General features: G+C 37.7%; 1 protein-coding gene across 5 annotated transcripts in view; it reads left to right on the top strand.

The window, feature by feature from the left end:
• The window catches only part of TOR1AIP1 (torsin 1A interacting protein 1), a 51790-nt gene that overhangs the window by 13201 nt on the left and 11710 nt on the right, over positions 1–26879 (top strand). For all 5 annotated transcript variants that reach the window (XM_082857232.1, XM_082857230.1, XM_082857231.1 and 2 more), the window contains 4 exons: positions 20479–20520; positions 21577–21663; positions 24157–24213; positions 26527–26568. In XM_082857232.1, the coding sequence (XP_082713358.1) occupies positions 20479–20520; positions 21577–21663; positions 24157–24213; positions 26527–26568 (228 nt within the window). The remainder of the gene's footprint in view (positions 1–20478; positions 20521–21576; positions 21664–24156; positions 24214–26526; positions 26569–26879) is intronic.

Raw genomic sequence — 26879 nt, 5'->3', positions numbered from 1 at the left:
AAGTCATGGCTTACTGGAGCCAAGATTCACAAGCAGAAGCCTCTGCAGGAGGTAATGCTGGGTAGGAAAATCTGAGCTGCAGTTGGTGACTTGTTGGAGGCTCAGTGTGGACAAGTCTGAAGAGTTAAAAATTCCAGGAGGACCCAGTCAAAGGTGGGCCCCTACTGTATTGTGAAATTTACCTCCAGAAGCTCAGCCAGGCTCCCATAATGAATATCAGCAAAAAATCCCCTTGTACTTATGCAAGGTAAAGGGAGAAAGGAAACATTTTGAAATATGCAAGGGCATTCTGTTCTTCTTAACAAGGCAAGCCCTCAAGGAAATCTAGTTAACTGGAACCTAACCTACTCTATAAAGCCCGACTGACCTGAAGGAAGGGAAATACGCAATGCCAGCCCACTCTGAACATCCTGTCACACCTGAAAGGGAAGGGAAAAAAGGTGAGGAACTGTTTTGAAGTTCACGGTCCAGAGGCATAAGCTTAACCAAAAACAGAGACCTAGAGCTATAGAATACTTCCCCTTCCCCAACACCTGACCACCACCTTACTAAAGATCTATTTACAGCAGTTCTTTTTACCCAGTACAGCATGTCCAGCTATCAAGAAAAAAATTACGAAACATGCCAAAATGCAAAAAACACAATTTGAAAAGATACAGCAACATCAACCAGACGTGGCAGGGATGTTAGAATTATCAGACCAGGAATTTCAAACAACTATGACTAATATGCTAAGGGCTCTAATGGATAAAGTAGACAGCATGCAAGAACAGAAAAACAGTGTCAGCTGAGAGATAGAAATCCTAAGAAAGAATCAAAAAGAAATGCTACAGATAAAAAAGCACTGTAACAGAAATGAAGAATGCTTTTGGTGGGCTTATTGGACTGGACACGGCTAAGGAAAGAATCTCTACAGGATATATCAACAGACTCCTCAAAGAAATTATAATTATGTGACATGATGTGTTAGTAAGTGCTATGATGATAATCATATTGCACTATATAAATGTATCAAATCAACACATTGTACACCTTACCCATAACACAATGTTAAGTATCAGTTATATCTCAATTAAAAAAAATAGAATCCTTGAAACCAAAAATCAAAGAGAACAATGACTGAGGAATACAGAATATCCTAGACTGTGCGACAGCTACAAAAGGTGTAATAATGCATGCATAATGTGAATAATAGAAGGAGAAGAAAGGAACAGAAGAAATGCTTGAAATAATAATGACTGAGAATTTCCCAAATTAATGTCAAACACTAAATTCAGATCCAGGAAGCTGACAAACACCAAGCAGGATTAATGCCAAAAAATAAAAATACGCTTAGGCATATCCTTTTTAAACCACAGAATGTCAAAAATAAAGAAAAAAATCCCAAAAGAAGTCAGAGGAAGGCAGCACATGACCTGTAAAGGAATAAAGGTCAGAATTACATCTAACATCTCCTCAGAAATCATGCAAGCAAGAAGAGATTGGAGTGAAAGAGTTAAAGTGTTCAAAGAAAAAAAACCCACCAACCTGGAATACTGTACCTTGCAAAACTATCCTTCAGAGGTGAAGCCTCTACCCGAGCTAACTAAGAAAAAAAGAAAAGAAAAGAAGAAGAAAAAAAAAAGGGAGGAAAAAAAGGACACAAATTACTGATGTCAGGAATAAAAGAGGGGACACTACAGATCCCATGAAAATTAAAAGAATAACACAGGAATATTATGAACAACTCTATGCCACAGATTTGATAACCTAGATGAAATGAACTGACTCCTCAAAAGACACACTCTGCTAAAACTCACTCAAGAAGAAATAGGTGATCCAAATAGATCTATATCTCTTCAGTTAATTGAATCAATAAATAATAACCTTCCAAAACAGAAAGCACCAGGCCCAGATGAGTTTCCTAGTGAATTCTATCAAACATTTAAGGAAGAAATTATACCAATTCTCTACAATCTCTTGGAGTATAGAAGCAGAGGAATTACTTCCTAACTCATTCTGTGAGGCCAGCATTATGCTAATACCTACACCAGACGAAAACATCCTGAGAAAAAACTATAGACCAATGTCAGAAATACAGCAGAGTGAAGCATCTACCTTTGCCTCTCCCCTTCACTGTACAACCAGTGAAACATCCACAACTTAACGAAGGTGCCTCTGCCCAAAACAACAGGATGCTGGAGAATTCCACACAGCTGTACATCTAAAGCTGGGTGAATTTTAACACTTAGTGGAAGTGGAACTGAGGGAACAGTAGAGATGGGGCCTGCAATTTGAGTCCCTTAATGGGACAGCAGAGCCCACAGCTTCAGAGAACGCAGTAACTGCAAGAAAGGCTACATGCATGACTTGAGCCAACTGACTGCACCAGCACCCATGGCCACAAGTAACTGGTGGGTAGCAGCAGTGGGGCCTAGGACCCCATCACAACAGCTGCTGAGGTGCCCACATCCACAGCCCCCTCCACCTCCTATTCACAGTGGCAGAGCCTGCAAACCTTACAACAGACAAGGTAGAGTTGCCTTCATGACTCCAGCTCCCTCTGCCCCCTCCGTCCTCTCCCCTTCCCCCAATGGTGGGAAGTGACCTCTAAATAGAAATCTAGAAATGATACAAGTAGAAGAGGAAAGAGAAATAAGATGTTTTAAAAACGAGGAAATCCTATGAGAGAAGTCCAACTCTTTTAGGAAGGGCAACGTTAGGATAATGGGTATCCCAGAAGGAGAAGGGAGCAGAGAGATTATTTAAAGAAATAATAGCTGGGCTTCCCTGGTTGTGCAGTGGTTGAGAGTCTGCCTGCCGATGCAGGGGACACGGGTTAGTGTCCCGGTCTGGGAAAATTCCACATGCCACGGAGCGGCGGCGCCCGTGAGCCATGGCCGCTGAGCCTGTGTGTCCGGAGCCTGTGCTCTGCAACAGGAGAGGCCACAGCAGTGAGAGGCCCGCGTACCGAAAAAAAATAGTAATAATAATAATAGCTGAGAATTTCCCAAACCTAGGGAAGGAGCTGCATATACAAACCCATGAAGCTAAGAGGACACCTAATTACCTCTATGCAAAAAGACCTCCTCCAAGACATAATATTAAAATTGTCAAAATTCAATAACAGTATTCTAAAGGCAGCCAGGGAAAAAATAATGGTGACCTACATACAAAGGAACCCCCCATTAGGCTATCAGTGGATTTCTCAGCAGAAACCCTACAGGCCAGGAGTAGAATGACATTCTCAAAATACTGAAAGATAAGAACTCACACAAGAATACTCTATCCAGCAAAGTTAGCATTCACATATAAAGGAGAAAAAGACTTTCCCAGACAAAAGCTGAAGGAGTTCATCAACACTAAACCTGCCTTGCAAGCTCTATTGAAAGGAGTTCGTCAACCAGAAACAAAGTGGCCAAAATATACAAAACTTTGAACAAGGTGATAAATAGAACTAGAAAATTGCAACGGTCTGTCAGATTTTTTAAACCCTCTATCATCACATAAAGGTTAAAGGGAGAAAAAAAGCAGAATAATATAACTATCTCACCTTGATAACAAACTCACAATATAAAAAGGAATAACTTAAGACAACAAAAACATAAAAGGGGAAAAGGACAGAACTTGTATAGGTAAATGAAGATATCAGTAGAAAAAGGACTATTTTAACTAAGGTGTTTTATACAAACCTCAGGGTAAACACAAACATTAACATAGAGCAGAGACACACAACATAACGAGAAGAGCCTGAGAAAAATATCTTAGAAAACCACCAAACCAAAATGGCAGACAGGGGACTTCCCTGGTGGTCCAGTGGTTAAGACTTCACCTTCCAATGCAGGGGGTGCAGGTCCAATCCCTGATTGCGGAGCTAAGATCCACGTGCCTCATGGCCAAAAAACCAAAACATGAAACAGAAGCAATATTGTAACAAATTCAGTAAAGACTTGAAACAAATGGTCCATATCTAAAAAGAAAAAAAAAAAAAAATGCCAGGCAGAAGCACTAGGAGAAACAAGGTATAGATCAACTAGAAAAAAAAAGATATGATGGCAGTACTATGTCCTTATCTATCAATAATCACCCTAAATATAAATGGATTGCACTCACCAATCAAAAGACACAGAGTGGCTGGATGGATTGAAAAACAACTATATGTTTCCTCTAGAAGACATAGCTCTAAAGACAAACATAGGCTAAAAGTAAAAGGATGGAAGATGTTACATCAAGCAACTAGCAGCCAAAAGAAAGCTGGTATAGCCATACTCATATTAGAAAAAGTAGACTCCAAGGCAAAAAAGGTAACAACAGACAAAAATGAACAGTATGTAATAATAAAGGAGACAATTTATCAAGAAGACGCAACAGTAATAACATAACAGATCATTCAGACAGAAAGTCAACAAGAAAACACTGGCCTTAAATGAAACATTAGACCAGATGGAGTTGATAGATTTTTAAAGAACGTTCCATCCAAACACAGCAGAATATACATTCTTCTCAAGTGAATGTGGAACTTTCTCAAGGATAGGTGATATGTTGGGACACAAAACAAGTTTCCGTAAATTTAAGAAGATTGAAGTCGTATGCCATCTTCTCTTACCACAATGGAATGAAACTAGAAATCAACTTACAAGAAGAAAACTAGAAAAATTACAAATATATGGAAACTGAACAACTATTGGATCAATGAAATTGAAGGAGAAATAAAAAATTACTTGAAAACAAATGTAAATGAAAATACAATATACCAAAATCTATGGGATGGAATAAAAGAGGGAAGATTTTTTTTGTTTTTTTTCTTTACATCTTTATTGGAGTACAATTGCTTCACAATGGCTTGTCCCTCTCCGCTTCACAACAAAGTGAATCAGCCACACACATACATATGCTCCCACATCTGTTCCCTCCTGCGTCTCCCTCCCCCCCACCCTTCATATCCCACCCCTCTAGGTGGTCACAAAGCACCGAGCTGATCTCCCTGTGCTATGCGGCCGCTTCCCACTAGCTATCTATTTTACGTTTGGTAGTGTATATATGTCCATGCCACTCTCTTTCTTTCTCACAGCTTACCCTTACCCCTCCCCATATCATCAAGTCCATTCTCTAGTAGGTCTGTGTCTCTATTCCTGTCTTACCCCTAGGTTCTTCATGTCATTTTTTTTCTTAAATTCCATATATATGTGTTAGCATATGGTATTTGTCTTTCTCTTTCTGACTTCACTCTGTATGACAGACTCTTGGTCCATCCACCTCATTACAAATAGCTCAAATTCGTTTCTTTTTATGGCTGAGTAATATTCCATTGTATATATGTGCCACATCTTCTTTATCCATTCATCCGATGATGGGCACTTAGGTTGTTTCCATCTCCGGGCTATTGTAAACAGAGCTGCAATGGACATTTTGGTACATGACTCTTTTTGAATTCTGGTTTTCTCACGGTATATGCCCAGTAGTGGGATTGCTGGGTCATATGGTAGTTCTGTTTGTAGTTTTTTAAGGAACCTCCATACAGTTCTCCATAGTGGCTGTACCAATTCACATTCCCACCAGCAGTGCAAGAGTGTTCCCTGTTCTCCACACCCTCTCCAGCATTTATTGTTTCTAGATTTTTTTTTTTCTAGATTTTTTGATGGTGGCCATTCTGACTGGTGTGAGATGATATCTCGTAGTTTTGATTTGCATTTCTCTAATGATTAATGATGTTGAGCGTTCTTTCATGTGTTTGTTGGCAGTCTGTATATCTTCTTTGCAGAAATGTCTGTTTAGGTCTTCTGCCCATTTTGGGATTGGGTTGTTTGTTTTTTTGTTATTGAGCTACGTGAGCTGCTTATAAATTTTAGAGATTAATACTTTGTCAGTTGCTTCATTTGCAAATATTTTCTTGCATTCTGAGGGTTGTCTTTTGGTCTTGTTTATGATTTCCTTTGCTGTGCAAAAGCTTTGAAGTTTCATTAGGTCCCATTTGTTTATTTTTGTTTTTATTTCCATTTCTCTAGGAGGTGGGTCAAAAAGGACCTTGCTGTGATTTATGTCATAGAGTGTTCTGCCTATGTTTTCCTCTAAGAGTTTGATAGTTTCTGGCCTTACATTTAGGTCTTTAATCCACTTTGAGCTTATTTTTGTGTATGGTGTTAGGGAGTGATGTAATCTCATACTTTTACATGTACCTGTCCAGTTTTCCCAGTACCACTTATTGAAGAGGCTGTCCTTGTTCCACTGTACATGCCTGCCTCCTTTATCAAAGATAAGGTGACCATATGTGCGTGGGTTTATCTCTGGGCTTTCTATCCTGTTCCATTGATCTATCTTTCTGTTTTTGTGCCAGTACCATACTGTCTTGATTACTGTAGCTCTGTAGTATAGTCTGAAGTCAGGGAGCCTGATTCCTCCAGTTTCGTTTTTCGTTCTCAAGATTGCTTTGGCTATTCGGGGTCTTTTGTGTTTCCATACAAACTGTGAAATTTTTTGTTCTAGTTCTGTGAAAAATGCCAGTGGTCGTTTGATAGGGATTGCATTGAATCTGTAGATAGCTTTGGTTACTAGGGTCATTTTCACAATGTTGATTCTTCCAATCCAAGAACATGGTATATCTCTCCATCTGTTTGTATCATCTTTAATTTCTTTCATCAGTGTCTTATAGTTTTCTGGATACAGGTCTTTTGTCTCCTTAGGTAGGTTTATTCCAAGATATTTTATTCTTTTTGTTGCAGTGGTAAATGGGAGTGTTTTCTTGTTTTCACTTTCAAATTTTTCACCATTAATGTATAGGAATGCCAGAGATTTCTGTGCATTAATTTTGTATCTTGCTACTTTACCAAATTCATTGATTAGCTCTAGTAGTTTTCTAGTAGCATCTTTAGGATTCTCTGTGTATAGTATCATGTCATCTGCAAACTGACAGCTTTACTTCTTCTTTTCCAATTTGGATTCCTTTTATTTCCTTTTTTTCTCTGATTGCTGCGGCTAAAACTTCCAAAACTATATTGAATAAGATTGGTGAGAGTGGGCAACCTTGTCTTGTTCCTGATCTTAGTGGAAATGCTTTCAGTTTTTCACCACTGAGGACGATGTTGCCTGTGGGTTTGTCATATATGGCCTTTATTATGTTGAGGAAAGTTCCCGCTATGCCTACTTTGTGGAGGATTTTTATCGTAAATGGGTTTTGAATTTTGTCGAAAGCTTTCTCTGCATCTATTGAGATGATCATATGGTTTTTCTCATTTAATTTGTTAATATGGTGTATCACGTTGATTGATTTGCGTATATTGAAGAATCCTTGCTTTCCTGGAATAAACCCCACTTGATCATGGTGTATGATCCTTTTAATGTGCTGTTGGATTCTGTTTGCTAGTATTTTGTTGAGGATTTTTGCATCTATGTTCATCAGTGTTATTGGCCTGTAGTTTTCTTTCTTTGTGACATCCTTGTCTGCTTTTGGTATCAAGGTGATGGTGGCCTCGTAGAATGAGTTTGGGAGTGTTCCTCCATCTGCTGTATTTTGGAAGAGTTTGAGAAGGATAGATGTTAGTTCTTCTCTAAATGTTTGGTAGAATTCGCCTGTGAAGCCATCTGGTCCTGGGCTTTTGTTTGTTGGAAGATTGTTAATCAGTTTCAATTTCAGTGCTTGTGATTGGTCTGTTCATATTTTCTATTTCTTCCTGATTCAGTCTTGGCAGGTTGTGCTTTTCTAACAATTTGTCCATTTCTTCCAGGTTGTCCATTTTATTGTCATAGAGTTGCTTGTAGTAATTTCTCATGATCTTTTGTATTTCTGGAGTGTCAGTTGTTACTTCTTCTTTTTCATTTCTAATGAAATGAAAAGATTTGAGTGTTCTCCCTTTTTTTCTTGATAAGTCTGACTAATGGTTTATCAATTTTGTTTATCTTCTCAAAGAACCAGCTTTTAGTTTTATTGATCTTTGCTATTGTTTTCTTCATTTCTTTTTCATTTATTTCTGATCTGATCTTTATGCGTTCTTTCCTTCTGCTAACTTTGGGGTTTTTTTGTTCTTTCTATAATTGCTTTAGGTGTAAGGTTAGGTTATTTGAGATGTTTCTTGTTTCTTGACGTAGGATTGTATTGCTATAAACGTCCCTCTTAAAACTGCTTTTGCTGCATCCCATAGGTTTTCGGTCGTCGTGTCTCCATTGTCATTTGTTTCTAGGTATTTTTTGATTTCCTCTTTGATTTCTTCAGTCATCACTTCGTTATTAAGTAGTGTATTGTTTAGCCTCCATGTGTTTGTATTTTTTACAGATCTTTTCCTGTAATTGATATCTAGTCTCATAGCGTTGTGGTCGGAAAAGATACTTGATACAATTTCAATTTTCTTAAATTTACCAAGGCTTGATTTGTGACCCAAGATATGATCTATCCTGGAGAATGTTCCATGAGCACTTGAGAAAAATGTGTATTCTGTTGTTTTTGGATGGAATGTCCTATAAATATCAAGTAAGTCCATCTTGTTTAATGTATCATTTAAAGCTTTTGTTTCCTTATTTATTTTCATTTTGGATGATCTGTCCATTGGTGAAAGTGGGGTGTTAAAGTCCCCTACTATGAATGTGTTACTGTCGATTTCCCCTTTTATGGCTGTTAGTATTTGCCTTATGTATTGAGGTGCTCTTATGTTGGGTGCATAAATATTTACAATTGTTATATCTTCTTCTTGGATCGATTCCTTGATCATTATGTAGTGTCCTTCTTTGTCTCTTCTAATAGTCTTTATTTTAAAGTCTGTTTTGTCTGATATGAGAATTGCTACTCCAGCTTTCTTTTGGTTTCCATTTGCATGAAATATCTTTTTCCATCCCGTTACTTTCAGTCTGTATGTGTCTCTAGGTCTGAAGTGGGTCTCTTGTAGACAGCATATATATGGGTCTTGCTTTTGTATCCATTCAGCCAATCTGTGTCTTTTGGTGGGAGCATTTAGTCCATTTACCTTTAAGGTAATTATCGATATGTATGTTCCTATTTCCATTTTCTTAATTGTTTTGGGTTCGTTATTGTAGGTCTTTTCCTTCTCTTGTGTTTCTAGTCTAGAGAAGTTCCTTTAGCAGTTGTTGTAAAGCTGGTTTGGTGGTGCTGAACTCTCTCAGCTTTTGCTTGTCTGTAAAGGTTTTAATTTCTCCATCAAATCTGAATGAGATCCTTGCTGGGTAGAGTAATCTTGGTTGCAGGTTTTTCTCCTTCATCACTTTCAATATGTCCTGCCAGTCCCTTCTGGCTTGCAGAGTTTCTGCTGAAAGATCAGCTGTTAACCTTATGGGGATTCCCTTGTGGGTTATTTGTTGTTTTTCCCTTGCTGCTTTTAATATGTTTTCTTTGTATTTAAGTTTTGACGTTTGATTAATATGTGTCTTGGCGTATTTCTCCTTGGATTTATCCCGTATGGGACTCTCTGTGCTTCCTGGACTTGATTAACTATTTCCTTTCCCATATTAGGGAAGTTTTCAACTATAATCTCTTCAAATATTTTCTCAGTCCCTTTCTTTTTCTCTTCTTCTTCTGGAACCCCTATAATTCGAATGTTGATGTGTTTAATGTTGTCCCAGAGGTCTCTGAGACTGTCCTCAGTTATTTTCATTCTTTTTTCCTTATTCTGCTCTGCAGTAGTTATTTCCACTATTTTATCTTCCAGGTCACTTATCCGTTCTTCTGCCTCAGTTATTCTGCTATTGATCCCTTCTAGAGTATTTTTAATTTCATTTATTGTGGTGTTCTTTGTTTCTTGTTTCATCTTTAGTTCTTCTAGGTCCCTGTTAAATGTTTCTTGCATTTTTTCTATTCTATTTCCAAGATTTTGGATCATCTTTACTATCATTATTCTGAATTCTTTTTCAGGTAGACTGCCTATTTCCTCTTCATTTGTTAGGTCTGGTGGGTTTTTATCTTGCTCCTTCATCTGCTGTGTGTTTTTCTGTCTTCTCATTTTGCTTATCTTACTGTGTTTGGGGTCTCCTTCTTGCAGGCTGCAGGTTCGTAGTTCCCGTTGTTTTTGGTGTCTGTCCCCAGTGGCTAAAGTTGGTTCGTTGGGTTGTGTAGGCTTCCTGGTAGAGGGGAGTAGTGCCTGTGTTCTGGTGGATGAGGCTGAATGTTGTCTTTCTGGTGGGCAGGTCCACATCTGGTGGTATGTTTTGGGGTGTCTGTGGACTTATTATGATTTTAGGCACCCTCTCTGCTTATGGGTGGGATTGTTTTCCTGTCTTGCTAGTTGTTTGGCATAGGGTGTCCAGCACTGTAGCTTGCTGGTCGTTGAGTGAAGCTGGGTGCTGGTGTTGAGTTGGTGATCTCTGGGAGATTTTCATCGTTTGATATTATGTGGAGCTGGGAGGTCTCTTGTGGACCAGTGTCCTGAAGTTAACTCTCCCACCTCAGAGGCACAGCACTGACTCCTGGCTGCAGCACCAAGAGCCTTTCATCCACACAGCTCAGAATAAAAGGGAGAAAAAGAAAGAAAGAAAGAAAGGAAGGAAGGAAAGAAGGAAGGAAGGAAGGAAGGGAAAGAAAGAAAGAAAGCAAAGAAGGGAGGGAGGGAGGGAAAGAAAGAAAGAAAGAAAAGAAAGAAGATAAAGTAAGATAAAAAATAAAGTTATTAAAATATAAAATAATCATTAAGAAAAAAAATGGACGGATAGAACCCTAGGACAAATGGTGGAAGCAAAGCTATACAGACAAAATCTCACACAGAAGCATACATGTACACACTCACAAAAAGAGGAAAAGGGGAGAAAATCATAAATCTTGCTCTCAAAGTCCACCTCCTCAATTTGGGATGATTGCAGGGTACATCAAGTTGATTGTGGAGCTTTAATCTGCTGCTTCTGAGGCTGCTGGGAGAGATTTCCCTTTCTCTTCTTTGTTCTCACAGCTCCCGGGTCTCAGTTTTGGATTTGGCCCTGCCTCTGCGTGTAGGTTGCGGGAGGGCGTCTGTTCTTCGCTCACACAGGACAGGGTTAAAGGAGCAGCTGCTTCGGGGACTCTGGCTTAGTCAGGCCGGTGGGAGGGAGGGTTACGGAGTGCGGGGCGAGCCTGCGGCGGCAGAGGCCAGCATGATGTTGCACCAGCCAGAGGCACGCCGTGCATTCTCCCGGGGAGTTCTCCCTGGATCCCGGGACCCTGGCACTGGCGGGCTGCACAGGCTCCCCGGAAGCGGGGTGTGGATAGTGACCTGGGCTCGCACACAGGCTTCTTGGTGGCGGCAGCAGCAGCCTTAGCATCTCATGCCCGTCTCTGGGGTCCGCACTTTTAGCCGCGGCTCATGCCCGTCTCTGGAGCTCCTTTAAGCAGCGCTCTTAATCCCCTCTCCTCGTGCACCAGGAAACAAAGAGGGAAGAAGAAGTCTCTTGCCTCTTCGGTAGGTCCAGACTTTTCCCTGGACTCCCTCCCGGCTAGCTGTGGTGCACTAACCCTCTGCAGGCTGTGTTCGCGCCGCCAACCCGTCCTCTCCCTGCACTCCGACCTCTCCCTGGAGCCGGAGCCTCAGCTCCCAGCCCCGCCCGCCCCGGCAGGTGAGCAGGCAAGCCTCTCGGCTGGTGAGTGCCGGTTGGCACCGATCCTCTGTGTGGGAATCTCTCCGCTTTGCCCTCTGCACCCCTTTTGCTGTGCTCACCTCCACGGCTCTGAAGCTTTCCCCCTCTGCCTCCTGCAGTCTCCACCCATGAAGGGGCTTCCTAGTGTGTGGAAACCTTTCTTCCTTCACAGCTCCCTCCCACTGGTGCAGGTCCCGTCCCTATTCTTTTGTCTCTGTTTTTTCTTTTTTTCTTTTGCCCTACCCATGTACGTGGGGAGTTTCTTGCCTTTTGGGAGGTCTGAGGTCTTCTGCCAGCATTCAGTAGGTGTTCTGTAGGAGTTGTTCCACGTGTAGATGTATTTCTGGTGTATCTGTGGGGAGGAAGGTGATCTCCGCGTCTTACTCTTCTGCCATCTTCCCCTCATCCTGTCATTTTTTTTTTCTTTTTTTAAAATTATTTTTATTGGAATATAGTTGATTTACAGTGTTGTGTTAGATTCAGGTTTACAGCAAATTGAATCTGTTATACACATATCCACTTTTTTTTTAAGTTTCTTTTCCCATATGGGTCATTACAGAGTACATCCATGTCTTCTTTTTTTTAATTAATTTTTATTGGAGTATGGTTGCTTTACAAGGAGGGAAGTTTGTATCAAGAAAAAGGAAAAATCTTAAACAATCTTACCTTACACCTAAAGAAAGTAGAAAAAGTAGAACAAACGAACCCCAAAGTTAGTATTATTAAGGAAAAAGTAAAGATAAGAGCAGAAATAAATAAGAAACTAAAAAGACAGTAGAAAAGATCAATGAAACTAAGAGCTAGTTCTTTGGAAAGATAAACAAAATTGACAAACTGTTAGATTCACTAAGGAGAAAAGCAACAAGGCTCTGATAAATAAAATTAGAAACAAAAGAGGGGAAAAAAACGATACCACAGAAATACAAAGGATTATAAGAGAGTATTTTCAACAGCTATACACCAACAAATTGCACAGCCTAGAAGAAACGGACAATATCTTAGAATCATACAACCTTCCAAGACTGAATCAGGAAGAAATAGAAAATCTGAATAGGCTAATCACTTGTACAGAGATTGAAACAGTAATCAGACAACTCCCAAAAAACAAAAGTCCAGGGCCACATGGCTTCACAGGCGAATTCTACCAAACATTCGATGAAGATTTAATACCTATCCTTCTCAAACTGTTCCATAAAACTGAAAAGAAGGGAATACTTCCTATCTCACTTTAACGCATTATTGACCAGAGATGCCACAGGAGTTAGTTTCTGCAGAAATCCCCTGGTCAATAATGTGTTAAGAGGCCAATGTCACCATGATACCAAAACCAGAGGATGATAACAACAACAAAAAATTACAATCCAGTATCTCTGATGAACATAAATGCAAAAATCCTGAACAAAATATTAGCAAACTGAATTCAACAATATATTGAAAAGATCCTACACCATGATCAAGTGGGAGTTATTCCATTCAAGGATGGTTCAACATTATAAAATCAATCATTGTGATACACCACCTTAATAAAATGAAGGACAAAAGCCATAAGATCATCTCAGTAGATGCAGAGAAAGCATTTAACAAGATTCAATACTGATTTATGATAAAAATTCTAAATTTGGAATAGTAGGGACACACCTCAACATAATAAAAGCCATATATGATAAACCCACGACAACATGATACTCCATGGTGAAAAATTGAAAGCTATCCCTCTAAGATCAGGAATAAAACAAGGATGTGCACTCTTACCACTCCTATTCAATATAGTATTGGAAGTCCTAGCCAGAGCAATTAGATAAGAAAAAAGAAATGAAATGCGTCCAAATTGGGAAGGAAGAAGTAGAAATAATAAATGAATACAGTAAAGTTGCAGGATATAAAATCAATATATAAAAATCTGGGGATTTCTCTGGTGATGCAGTCGTTAAGAATCTGCCTGCCAATGCAGGGGACATGGGTTTGAGCCGTGGTCCAAGAGCATCCCACATGCTGCAGAGTGACTAAGGAAACAATGTGCATAGCACGGGGAGATCAGCTCAGTGCTTTGTGACTACCTAGGTGGGTGGGATAGGGAGGGTGGGAGGGAGACGCAAGAGGTAGTAGATATGGAGATATATGTATAGCTGATTCACTTTGTCATAAAGCAGAAACTAACACACCATTGTAAAGCAATTATACTCCAATAAGAATGTTAAAAAGAGAAAGAAAGCAATGTCACTTACGATTACAATAAAAATAATAATATACGTGGAAGTAAATTTAATCATGGAGGTAAAAGACGTGTACAGTGAAAAATACAAGACACTGTTGAATTGAAGAAGACACAAATAAATGGCAAGATATTCTATGCTCATGGATTGGAAGAATTAACATTGTCAAAATGTACTTATTACCTAAAGCAAACTACAGATTCAGTGCAATCCCTATCAAAATCCCAAAAACATTTTTCACAGAAAAGAACAAAAAATTTTAAAACTTATGTAGAACCACAAAAGTCCCCAAGTAGACAAAGCAGTCCTGAGAAAAAAGAACAAAGCTGGAGGTATCACACTCCCTGATTCCAAACTATACTACAAAGACATAGAAACAGCATGGTTGCTATGGCAGGAAAACATACGTAGATCAATGGAACACAGCTGAGAACCCAGAAATAAGCCCACACACATATGGATATTAATTTATGACAAAGGAGCAATGAACATAAAATGGGAAAAGGATAGTCTCTTCAATTAATGGTATTGGGAAAACTAGACAGCCAAATGCAGAAAAATGAAACTAGACCAAACCATACACAAAAACTAACTCAAAATGGACTAAATATTTGAATATAAGATGAAAGCGTACACTTCTAGAAGAAGCAGAGACAATATACTCTGTGACATCAGTCTTCGCAGTATCTTCCTGGATACATCTCCTCATGCAGGGGAAACACAAGCAAAATTTAACAAGTGAGATTATATCAAGCTAAAAAGCTTCTGCAGCAAAGGAAACCATCAATAGAATGAAAAGACAACCTACTGAATGGGAGAGAGTATTTGCAAATGACATATCAAATATGGGGTTAATATCCAAAATATATGAAGAACTCATACAACTCAAAAACAAAAAACCCCAAACAACCTGATTAAAAATTGGGCATAGGGGCTTCTCTGATGGCGCAGTGGTTGAGGGTCCACCTACCGATGCAGGGGACACGGGTTCGTGCCCCGGTCCGGGAAGATCCCACATGCCGCGGAGAGGCTGGGCCCGTGAGCCATGGCCGGTGAGCCTGTGCATCTGGAGCCTGTGCTCCGCAATGGGAGAGGCCACAACAGTGAGAGGCCCACATACCGCAAAAAAAAAAAAAAAAAAAAAAAAAAAAAATTGTGCATAGGAGCTGAATAGACATTTTTCCTAAGAAGACATACAGATGGCTAACTGGCACATGAAAAAATGTTCAACATCACTGATTATTAGGGAAATGCAAATCAAAACCACAGTGAGATATCACCTCACACCTGTTAGAATTCTCAAAAAGGCAAGAAATAACAAGTGTTGGCAAGGATATGGAGAAAAGGGACACCCTCATACATTGTTGTTAGGAATGTAAGTTGGTACAGTCGCTATGGAAGACTATTTAGAGATTCCTCAGAAAGTTAAGAATAGAACTACCATATGATCCAGCTATCCTACTTCTCGGCATTTATCCAAAGAATATGAAGATACTAATCTGAAGAGATATCTGCACCACCACCCTCCCCCATAATCATCACAGCATTATTTACAGTAGCCAAGGTACAGAAACAACCCAAGTGCCCATGAACAGTTGAATGGATAAAGATGTGGTATATGTATAAAATGGAATACTACCCAGCCATAAAAAAAGATGAAATTTTGCTATTTGTGACAGTGTGGATGGACCTTGAGGGCATTATGCTAAGTGAGCTAAGTCAGACAGAGGAAGACATACATATGATTTCATTCATATGGGGAATGTAAAAAAACTAATAAACATTTAAAAATACGTGAACATACCAAACAAAAACAAACATGTAGATAGAACAAAGTAGTGGTTATCTGAGGGAAAGGGGCGGTGGGGAAGGGAAAATGGGTAGAGGGGATCAACTGCGTGATGGATGGAAAATAAGGTTTTTTAAAATAAATTTATTTATTATCTATGTTTGGCTGCATTGGGTCTTCGTTGCTGCGCACGAGCTTTCTCTAGTTGCAGCAAGTGGGGGCTACTCTTCATTGTGGTGCATGGGCTTCAGTACTTGTGGCACACAGGCTCAGTAGTTGTGGCTCACGGGCTCTAGAGCACAGGCTCAGTAGTTGTGGCACACGGGCTTAGTTGCTCCACTGCATGTGGGATCTTCCCGGAGCAGGGATCGAACCCGTGTCCCCTGCATTGGCAGGCGGGTTCTTAACCACTGCGCCACCAGGGAAGTCCCAGAAAATAAGTCTGTGGTTGTGAGCACATTGTAGGGTATATAGAAGTAGAAATAAAATGCTGTACACATGAAACTTACAGATCAATGTTACTTAAATTTTTTTAAAGATGTTTAAAAAATATTTCTCATGAACACAGATGCAAAAACCTTCAACAAAATGTTAGTAAATCAAAATTTTAAAAGTACGAAAAAAATTAATACACTACAACCAAATAGGATTTATCTCAGGTGTGCAAGGCTGGTTTAACATTTGAAAATCAATTCATATAATCCAACACATCAACAGACTAAGGAAAAATCATATGATCATATCAATAGATGCAGAAAACAACATTTGATAGAGTCCAATACCCATTCAGTATAAAAATCCTCAGTTAGGAATAGAGATAAACTTTGTCGGCTTGATAAAGACTGTCTACAGAAACTACAGCTAACATGTGTAATAATGGTAAGAAACTGGAAGCTTTTGTACTAACATCAGGTACAAGGCAAGGATGTCCTTGCTCACCAGTTTTCAACATTGTGCTGGAAGTTCTAGCTAATGCAATAAGACAAAGGAAATAAAAGGTATACAGATTGGGAAGGAAGAAATAAAACTGTCTTTATTCACAGATGACATGATTGTCTACGTAGAAAATCCAAGAGAATGGACAAAAAAACCTTCTGGAACTTATGCAGTTATGCAAAGTTGTAGGATACAAGGTTAATATACAAAAGTCAAGCACTGTCTTATATACCAGTAGTGAACAAGAGATACTTGAAAATAAAAACACAATATAATTACCATTAGCATACCCCAACATGTAATACTCAGATATAAATCTAATAAAACGTGTACAAGGTCTATATGAAAAAAACTACAAAACTTTGATGAATGAAATCAAAGAACTGCTAAATAAATGGGGAGATATTCCATGTTTATGGATAGGAGGATTCAATATTGTCAAGGTGTCATTTCTTCCCAACTTAATCTGTAGATTCAGTGCAACACCAATCAAATTCCCAGCAAGTTAATTCATAGATATCAACAAATTAGTCCTAAAGTTTGTATGGAGAAACAAAAGACCCGGAATAGCTAACACAATATTGGAAGAATAAAGTAGGACAGTACTCAGCCTCAAGCTAAACTAAACCTAAAGCTACAGTAATTGAGACAATGTGGTATTGTCAAAAGAATAGACAAGGGGCTTCCCTGGTGGCGCAGTGGTTGAGAGTCCGCCTGCCAATGCAGGGGACGCGGGTTCGTTCCCCGGTCCAGGAAGATCCCACATGCCGTGGAGCGGCTGAGCCCGTGAGCCATGGCCGCTGAGCCTGCGCGTCCGGAGCCTGTGCTCCGCAACGGGAGAGGCCACAGCGGTGAGAGGCCTGCGTACCGCAAAAAAAATAAAAAATAATAATAATAAAAAAAGAATAGACAAGTAGATCATTGGAACAGAATAAAGAGCCCGTAAGTAGACCCACATATAGTCAACTGATCTTTGACAAAGGAGCAAAGGCAATACAATGGAACAGAGAGTCTTTTCAACAAATGGTACTGGGACAACTGGACATTCACATGCAAAAAAAAAAAAAAAAAAGAATCTGAACACAGACCTTAACACCTTTCACAAAAATTAACTCAAAATAGATCATAGACCTAAATGTAAACACAAAACTATAAAACTCCTAGAAGATTACATAGGAGAAAAATCTAGATGACCTTGGGTATGGTGATGCCTTTTTAGGTATAAACCAAAGGCATTATCCATGAAAGAAATAACTGATAAGCCGAACTTTGTTAGAATTACAACTTCTGCTCAGCAAAAGACAATGTCAAGGGAATGAGAAGGCAAGCCACAGATTGTGAGCAAATACTTGCAAATGACTTATTTGAGAAAGGACTATTATCCAAAATATACAAAGAACTCTTAAAACTCAACAATAAGAAAACAACTTGATTTAAAAATGGGTTGAAGTCCATAATAGACACCTCACCAAAGAAGATATACAGGTGGCAAATAAACGTTTGAAAAGTTGCTCTACATTTTATGTCATCAGGGAAATGCAATTGAAAACGAGATACCACTACATACCTACACTAACAACACCAAATGCTTATGTGGATGTGAAGCAACAGGAAATCCTATTCATTGCTGTTGGGAACGTAAGATGGTCCAACCACTTTGAAGTTTGTTTTACAGTTTCTTACAAAACTAAACATACTCTTACCATACAGTCCAGCAATCACATTCCTTGATATTTACCCAAAAGGGTTGAAAACTTATGTCCACACACAAACCTACACACACATATGGCAGCTTTATTCATAATTGCCAAAACTTGGAAACAACCAAGATGTCCTTCCATGGGTGAGTGGATAAATAAACATCCAGACAATGGGATATTATTGTGTTAAGAGCTATCAAGCCATGAAGAGACATGGAGGAACCTTAAGTGAATCTTACTAAGTGAAACAAGCCAATCTGAAGAGGCTACATACTGTATGATTCCAATTATATGATATCCTGGAAAAGGCAAAACTCTTGAGACAATAAAAAGATCAGTGATTGCCAAGGGTTTGGGGTGGGGGTGGGAGATGGGGGAGCAATGAATATAGGTAGAGCACAGAAGATTTCTAGGACAGTGAAAATACTCTGATATCATAATAGTGGATACATGTCATTACACATTTGTCTAAACCCATAGAAGGTACAACATCAAGATTGAGCTGTTATGTAAATTATGGTCTTTGGGTGATTACGATGTGTCTGTATAGGTTCATCAGTTGTGACGAATGTATCACTCTGATAGGAATGTTGGTAATGGGGAAGACTATGCATGTCTGGGCACAGGGAGCATATGGGAAATCTCTCTCCCCCTCAGTTTCATGAATCTTAAACTGCTTTTAAAAATGAATTTTAAAAATGAATTTAAAAATAAATTTAAACAAATTACTGAGTGCTTACTATGTGCCATTATGAACAAAACTGATGCAGTGGTAGAAGGGTAGTAGACTAGGAATCAGAAGAGTCTGTATTCAAGTCCTTTTTTGTCACTTGTTAGTCCTGACACCCTTAGACAAGTCACTTAGTATCTTTGAGCCTTACCTATGATAGTATTCCCTTATGACATTATGGGAATCAGATAACAGACATGAAGTTTTTTGAAAACTAACTAGCAACATGAAAATATTAAGGACTTACTATTATTAAAATAATAACTAAGACATGACCATTGACTCTTAAGAAAAAATTTTTTTTGCATGCTATGTGAATAGTTGCATAAATGAATAAAGCAAAACAGCTGTCCAAAAAAGAAATACTGTAATACTTATGCACTTAGAAAACAAAACTTCAAAAAGGGAACAATACCTTTTTATGTGAATGGAAATATTAACAAATTTTAAGGGAATAGCACTAAGACAAGTTTGACTTTCCATTTTTCTGCTTGGAGGAAGAAGATAAACTGAAAAGACAGTCTTTCTAAGGAAAGAGTAGCATAGTATTACTAGCAATTTTCTCAGGGTTAATTAGTTTTATAGCAGAAATGTTGGCAAATACTGATTTGCACTTGCCACTATTAAGAGTAGTTTGACTAGTATTATACCATCTAATTAAACTGATTTTTAAGAAGTATTTCCAAATTCACCATATAATGTTTTGGTAGTTGCTTTCTACAGTACAGTTTTTTTTTTTCTTTTGTAAAGCAAATGGGGGTTAAAATCAATAGAAGAAAATCTGAAAGCAAACACAAGTTTTCAGCTTTGTGGAACATACTACTTCTCATATGATCATTCAGCAGTATGTTAGCCCAATTGTGCAATGCTTGCATTTGGGTATATCTTCCTTTATTAAAAAAAAAAAATCACAGAATTCCCTGGCGGTCCAGTGGTTAGGACTCTGCGCTTCCACTGCCAAGGGTCTGGGTTCAATCCCTGGTCGGGGAACTAAGGTACCATAAGCTGCGGGGTACAGCTAAAAATACAAAAATAAAAGTCAGAATAGCCGATGTAAAAATACTGCATTTGTTTGACACATTTTGCTCATTTATCTTTGTCCAGATTCTCTGGCTCTTAGAAATAGTGGTGTATGTGGACCTGCTGGAACTAGGAGAGTTTCTTTACCTTTCTTACATCCTCTTTGGATGCACTGATTCATTAAAGAACTGGTTTTTCAACTCTACTGGTGTGGTTGGCTTTTCAAAAGAGTATAGGGAATCTAGCAGATATGAGAATAAGAATATAGTAAACCTATAGGGACTGTATTTATCAACATAGAGTTTCATGTTTTCTGCAAACAAAGGTTACATTTTATAATACAAACAGACCTCTGGGTGAAGGAACAGTAAACTCTTTCTGATTCTAGTTTGTAGCAGACTTATACCTGAAATAATGTAAAGGGAATTAATTGATTCTTTTTTTATAATTTAACAAAAAAAAGTTTAATTGGTGTGATGTAATGTTCACTTCCCTAAATTAAATGCTCTTATTTATTCCTGAGCTTTGGCTTATGATGTTACATACAGCATGTATGCTTCTCTCTTCTAGAAGCCACCAGTGTCCAACAGAAAGTCAATTTCTCAGAAGAAGGTATTTTCTCTTAAAATATCATGCAATATATTCTAAATCTTTTTGTTAAGATTAGAAGCAATTTTGCTAAGTACTTAAGAGAGAGAGCAGAAAATAGTGTCTTTTTGGAAAAAAAAATTGATGATTATCTGAACTGTTAAATGGAAGGTAGAATAGGATAGAATGATAGCCTTTCTGTGCATTTTTTTTTTTTTTTTTTTTTTTTTTTGGTACGAGGGCCTCTCACTGTTGTGGCCTCTCCCGTTGCGGAGCACAGGCTCCGGACCCTCAGGCTCAGCGACTCATGGCTCACAGGCCCAGCCGTTCCTCGACATGTGGGATCTTCCCGGACCAGGGCACGAACCCGTGTTCCCTGCATTGGCAGGCGGACTCTCAACCACTGCGCCACCAGGGAAGCCCCCTTCCTGTGCATTTTAAGCATCTTTTGTCTGTTTGAGTTAATTTAAGCAAAGCTAATATTTTCTGTTTCTGGCATGTGCTGGCCTTTGATTATGGTATTCAAATAATCAGTTTTCAAATTCTCATAACCAGTCTATGTTTGAATAGTACGGTAAAATTTAGTCCATTTTTAAGTTCACCATAATCTGAGATTAGTCACCTGCATACAGAAATGTTTGTGTATGGGTGTATGTATCCACACACCCTGTTTGCAAACACACACACATATATGCAAACACATATGCATGCATATACTAATCTTGTCTGAATTTATACACTAACTATATGTACTTTTCCTCTCCATAAGTTAAAACTTTTCTTCTATTTAATGTTCATTTGTTTACTTTTCAACTCTACATTAAAGCCTCAGAATATAATCTTATTGAATATTCGTTTCGGATATAATTATTTACCTCAGAGAAAATTTAAAAAATGAGCTCAATTTTAGCTTATTTAGACCTTTGTGACTCAGGATAGTAAGCATAATAAATAGCAATTCTATATCCGATTATTTAAAAGGCTTCATTTTAATGTTGAATTACTTGTTTTTATTTTTTAATCCAGATCTTTAGAGCCTTAGAATAAAGACTATACTAGTATATTTTTATTTCTTTTTAGGGGAAATGGAGGAAAATGATCAAGACAGCTCTGACAGTGATGTTACGGCTGTTAAGGTCAGATCCGGGGATTCTGTTGAGTCTGGAGGTAACGTTGCTTTATGTACATATGACTCTTATCTTAGGAGCTGTATTTTTAGTTAAAGTATAAAGGTATTCTGTGAATTTGCTTTTTTAAAGTATTTATTAAAACTACTTTTTAAAAAGTTGTGTGCTTTTAAACATTTTTTAAAATTACTGACTCCATGTATACATCTGATTAGTAATGTAATATCTAAACAAACAAATCACTTTTACCTTGCTTTGTTGTTTATGGAACATAAGATATTTTTGTGCTCAAAAGAAGAGTTATTTGTGATTTTTTTAAAAATTTAATAGAGAGACTTCCCTGGTGGCGCAGTGGTTAAGAATCTGCCTGCCAATGCAGGGGACACTGGTTTGAGCCCTGCTCCGGGAAGATCCCACATGCCGCAGAGCAACTAAGCCCGCGAGCCACAACTACTGAGCCCACATGCCACAACTACTGAAGCCCGCGCACCTAGAGCCCATGCTCTGCAACAAGAGAAGCCACTGCAGTGAGAAACCTGTGCACCACAACACAGAGTAGCCCCCGCTCGCCGCAACTAGAGAAAGCCCACGTGCAGCAACGAAGACCCAATGCAACCAAAAATAAATAATTAAAAATTAAATTAAAAATTAAAAAAAAATGTTTATAGAGAAACTGATCACACTGGCATTGACTCACTACACTATCAGGAGTATTAGTTAGCTTTTAGGAAGTTTTAATAAACTTAGATTACTCCTTTTATCTCTGATTTGTTCAAATTCACATCCAGTTAGCAATAACAATTTCTGATTGTTCCTGTGAATTGATGTTTAAGTTTATTCAAGGAAAGAACTGACTGAAGAGAAAAAAAATACCAACTTGAGACTTATGAGGGTGCTGATTAAATTTGTAAACAGTGGAAATAATAAATAATTTTATATTTTAGTTCCATTATAGAGTAAGTCTCTACTTACCCCTCACCACCTTTTGAGAATTTCTGTAATTCCTATGTTTTACTAAATCATTCCATTTTAAAAATAAGCTCAGAAGCTGGTTTATGGGCATTTATTCTACATATTTCCCACCCTTCCTCATTTTTCCCCATTCTTTCTTTGTTTTTTTTTTAATATTTATTTATTTATTTGGTTATGCCAGGGCTTAGTTGCGGTACACAGGATCTTTATTGCCGCATGTGGGATCTTTAGTTGCAGCATGCGGGATCTAGTTCCCTGACCAGGGATCGAGCCCGGGCCCCCTGCATTGGGAGCTCAGAGTCTTAACCACTGGACCACCAGGGAAGTCCCTCACCATTCTTTCTTGATACAGAAATCCCAAAGGAGATATGCAACACTGTAGCCTAGTGGTTAAGATCTTGGGCTCTGGAGTTTCACTGGGTTTCACTCTTCCACTACTAGGTTTGTGCCCTCAGGCAGTTGCTTAACTTCTCTGTTCCTCAATTCCCTCATCTGGGTTGTTGTGAGGTTTAATTACTTAGAGAGTACCTAGCACATAGTAAACACTCAAATTGAGTGCTGTTGTTAGTTTTCATATATGCATACATACAGCTCTAAAAATTAGAGACTAATTAAGTCATGAATCATATAGCCAGTAGCTTGATGCCATTGCTACCAGTGTGGCTCTTTGATGCTACATAAACCCCAGGCTCTGTGATCCCTTTTGAATTCTAATAAATTCTTATTGAAGCATGCATACCCCATACAGAAGAAAACTCTAGCTAAAGAACAAAGATGTGAGGCATATTCAGAAGAATACTGATCTTTCTAGATTGTCTTCTGGGCCAGTTATTACCGAAGAGGTACTAGAAGGTCCACTGGAGTGCAGGAGGAAAATATTAGAATTTAGTTATATACATCTTTTATTTCATCCATTTAAAATGTCTATTTTAGTTTGTTTTATAATATATACAACACATTAGTTAATATATTATTTTAGTAATGCTTGTATATAATATTAAAAATATATTTTGCAGATAGATGCTCAAAATTTTTTTAGAGGAGTACACCAACAAAAATACTTAACCACCACCTGGTTGTGTCAAATGCTTTTGCCTCCAAGATAGCAGTCTGACTGCTTTTAGACATACTTTGTTATAAATTCCACTTTTAAATGAAAAAAAATTAAGATTTTTAAGAAGGGAAGGCTAAAATACATAACATATCGACCACTTGCAAGAAGAATTTAAGACAAAATGGATAGTAATGATTTCCAGAAGATCCATTATTGTAAACTTTCAAGATTTTCCCCAGCTCAAAGGTTTCATTATCTTCTTTACCTCATGCCATGCCCTATATCTTTTTCTCTCTTTAAAAAGAAAAGACAGATAATTAATTTTTTAGACATAACTTGACCCTTTAGAAACTATTTTTTAAAATAAATTATACATTCAAGTGTTGAATTCCCTGGGGTTTATCTGAATATTCTTGCTCTTTTGATTATTCATCATTCTCTGGTTAAATGTGCACTTAGAAAGTTAAATATGCTTTATAGTATACTATATTTCTTTTTTGTTTTTAGACCAAACCACCAGATCATCAAGTCAATATCCAGAATCATTTTGGCAGTCATCACAAAGTAAGTAAAACCATGATTTTTACTCTTAAAAGTCTACCTGTGGGTGTGGTCAAATGCTATTCTTATTTTTGAAGATCTTCTTTTGCAGTTTAATGTAAAATGTTGAAAAAGAGGTATAGTGAATGCTAAAAAAACCCTCATCTTGCATCTTGAATTTGCTTCTTGAGTTAATCACCTCTGTACCCAACCTTGATTTTGAATTAAAAAAAAAACAAAGGGCTTCCCTGGTGGCGCAGAGGTTGAGAGTCTGCCTGCCGATGCAGGGGACATGGGTTTGTGCCCCGGTCTGGGAAGATCCCACATGCCGCAGAGCGGCTGGGCCTGGGAGCCATGGCCACTGAGTCTGCGTGTCCGGAGCCTGTGCTCCGCAACGGGAGAGGCCACAACAGTGAGAGGCCCGCACCGGGTAAAAAAAAAAAAAACTACTGCCTTCTTTGATTTGTTGAATGTCCTCATTTGCAATATAAATTTGTTGATTGTAGTAGTTTGAACCTACTTATATGGTATGATTTAAACTGTGTTGCGAAAGTTTGGAAGGATGAATAAATAAGTGGTAAATCAGGTAAAGTAAAAAGTTAATGGTAAGTTAGTTGGTGTGTATATAAAAGTCTTACAGCCCAGCTTACAGCTTTGAAAATTTTCATAATAAAATATTGAGAAAATGTAACACACATGAAAAGAATGGGAAGTAGTATGCTAAAATGCTAACAGTGTTTGTTCAGGATGGTAGAATTGTTGACATTTTTCGTTTACTTTTTTTCTATAGTTTGCAGATTATCTACAATGGATATGTATCTCTTAGGTTAAGCAGAAATTACACTGTTTTTTCTTTTTCCATTTTTAAATCAAGTCCCAGAATTCAAATTAATTATTAGTCAACCAGAAATATCCTGGAATGTAAAATCTTCAAGAACTTTTTTTTCCTTCCACAATACCATTTTAAAAATATGAGACTATTTTTGAAGAAAAAGTCTTTGGAAATCTGTTTTCTAATCACTGTGTTCATAGAATTCCACTTTATATATGTGTGTATATATATATATATATATTTTTTTTAGTTTTTAGTAGGTTCTGGGTTTGGAATTAAAACTGAGACAAACAAAAGCAGGTGAAACAAAAATCAGTCATTTATGGAAAATTACTCTCTGGATTATCTTATATGTTTGCGCTTTGTTATTCTAAATCTTTGATCTTTGGAAGCTCTGAAATGTGTGTCCCTATATTAATTATGCTATACTTATGCAATGGTATACTTTTCAGTTATGGAAAATGAGTTGTTTGTATACAATTAGGTATATATTTCCTTGAATCTAAAATGCCATTGCTTTTATGTATTACTGAGAAAGAAAACCATCCAGTTAAACTGTGTCATATCACTGATTCTAAGATGCAGCCCTAAAGCAAAGGTGTTTTTAAAAAGTTACTTCACAGAGTCAGTGAAAAACAATACAAAAAAGTGTGTCTAGTTTTTTAAAAAGTTCTTTGTTAGTGTAGACTGAAAACAAATCTGGAATATACATCTATCTGTCTTATTCACCACGGTTTTCCTACAATGTTTTGCACGTAATAGGCACTTAATAGATATTAATGAATTTTTAGGTTATGCATTTCTAGAATGGTGTATTTCTGTTACAGCCAGCACATACTGCATTTTTAGTCAGAAAATAAGTCGAACATAAATTTATATTGGTACTTGTATCAGTAGCTAGAAGTAACTTGTTTCTTCAGGGCAGATTTGCAAATTTACCATGTTATAATTGTTTGTAATAACATTTTCTAATTATCCCATTGTATCATTTTATAGTTGTCCTTAAATACCATCCCAAAACATGAAGTAGCATCTTGCACTGCATAACTGCTTTGCAGTGTTCACAAATTTGCTTATGTAGTATATACTGTTATATATGAACTGCCTGGGTTTATATCTCAGTCCTACTACCTTTTACGTATGTAATCTTGGAGAAAATTATCAATTTCAGTTTACTTATTTGTAAAATAGGAATAATAGTATCTACCACATAAAGTGTGAGAGTTGATAAAATTATACTTGGTACCTGGTAAGTATTCAGTACATTTAGCTTTTATTTTGATGGTGTTGCTCTTAAAGCTGGCTTCTTATTATCCAATTCCTGAACATTTTGAAGTTTAGAAAAGGGAAAATACATATATATTGTATATGTTTAGGACTGATGAAAGAAAGGTTTGATTGTTTTTGGTGTCAGTAGTAAACAAGTAAAATGTTTATGCAACATCTTCATTGTTTTTATTTCCATTCTTTATTTTCTATGACCTTATCTCTGTTCTCTGTTTCAGGTCCCGACTTCACAGCTTTTGATAAGCAACCATTAGTGCTATGTAAGTGGTTGGTTGTCTATTCTTTTATCTATCAACCCAGTCTTACTAGCCAACAAAAATTTGAATAGAATTCAAAGTCATTTTACCCTCTTTGCCTTTTAATCCACCACAGATTGATACTATATGTAATATTGGTACTCTGTGATGTAGAAATGTGTTTAGGACTACTTTACTGAAAATAATTTATTTACAAAAGTAAATGGTTAACCTTTTTCTTCTTAATTAACACCAAAGTGTTAATGAAGTTCAAGTGTTAATAAATGCAGTCATAGACCATAGCAAAGGACTTGTACATAGTTTTGTCTATTAGG

The sequence above is a fragment of the Leucopleurus acutus genome (assembly GCF_964270905.1).
Source record: "Leucopleurus acutus genome assembly, chromosome: 2".
Lineage (NCBI taxonomy): Eukaryota > Metazoa > Chordata > Mammalia > Artiodactyla > Delphinidae > Leucopleurus > Leucopleurus acutus.
This window is presented reverse-complemented; position numbering and strand designations above follow the sequence as displayed.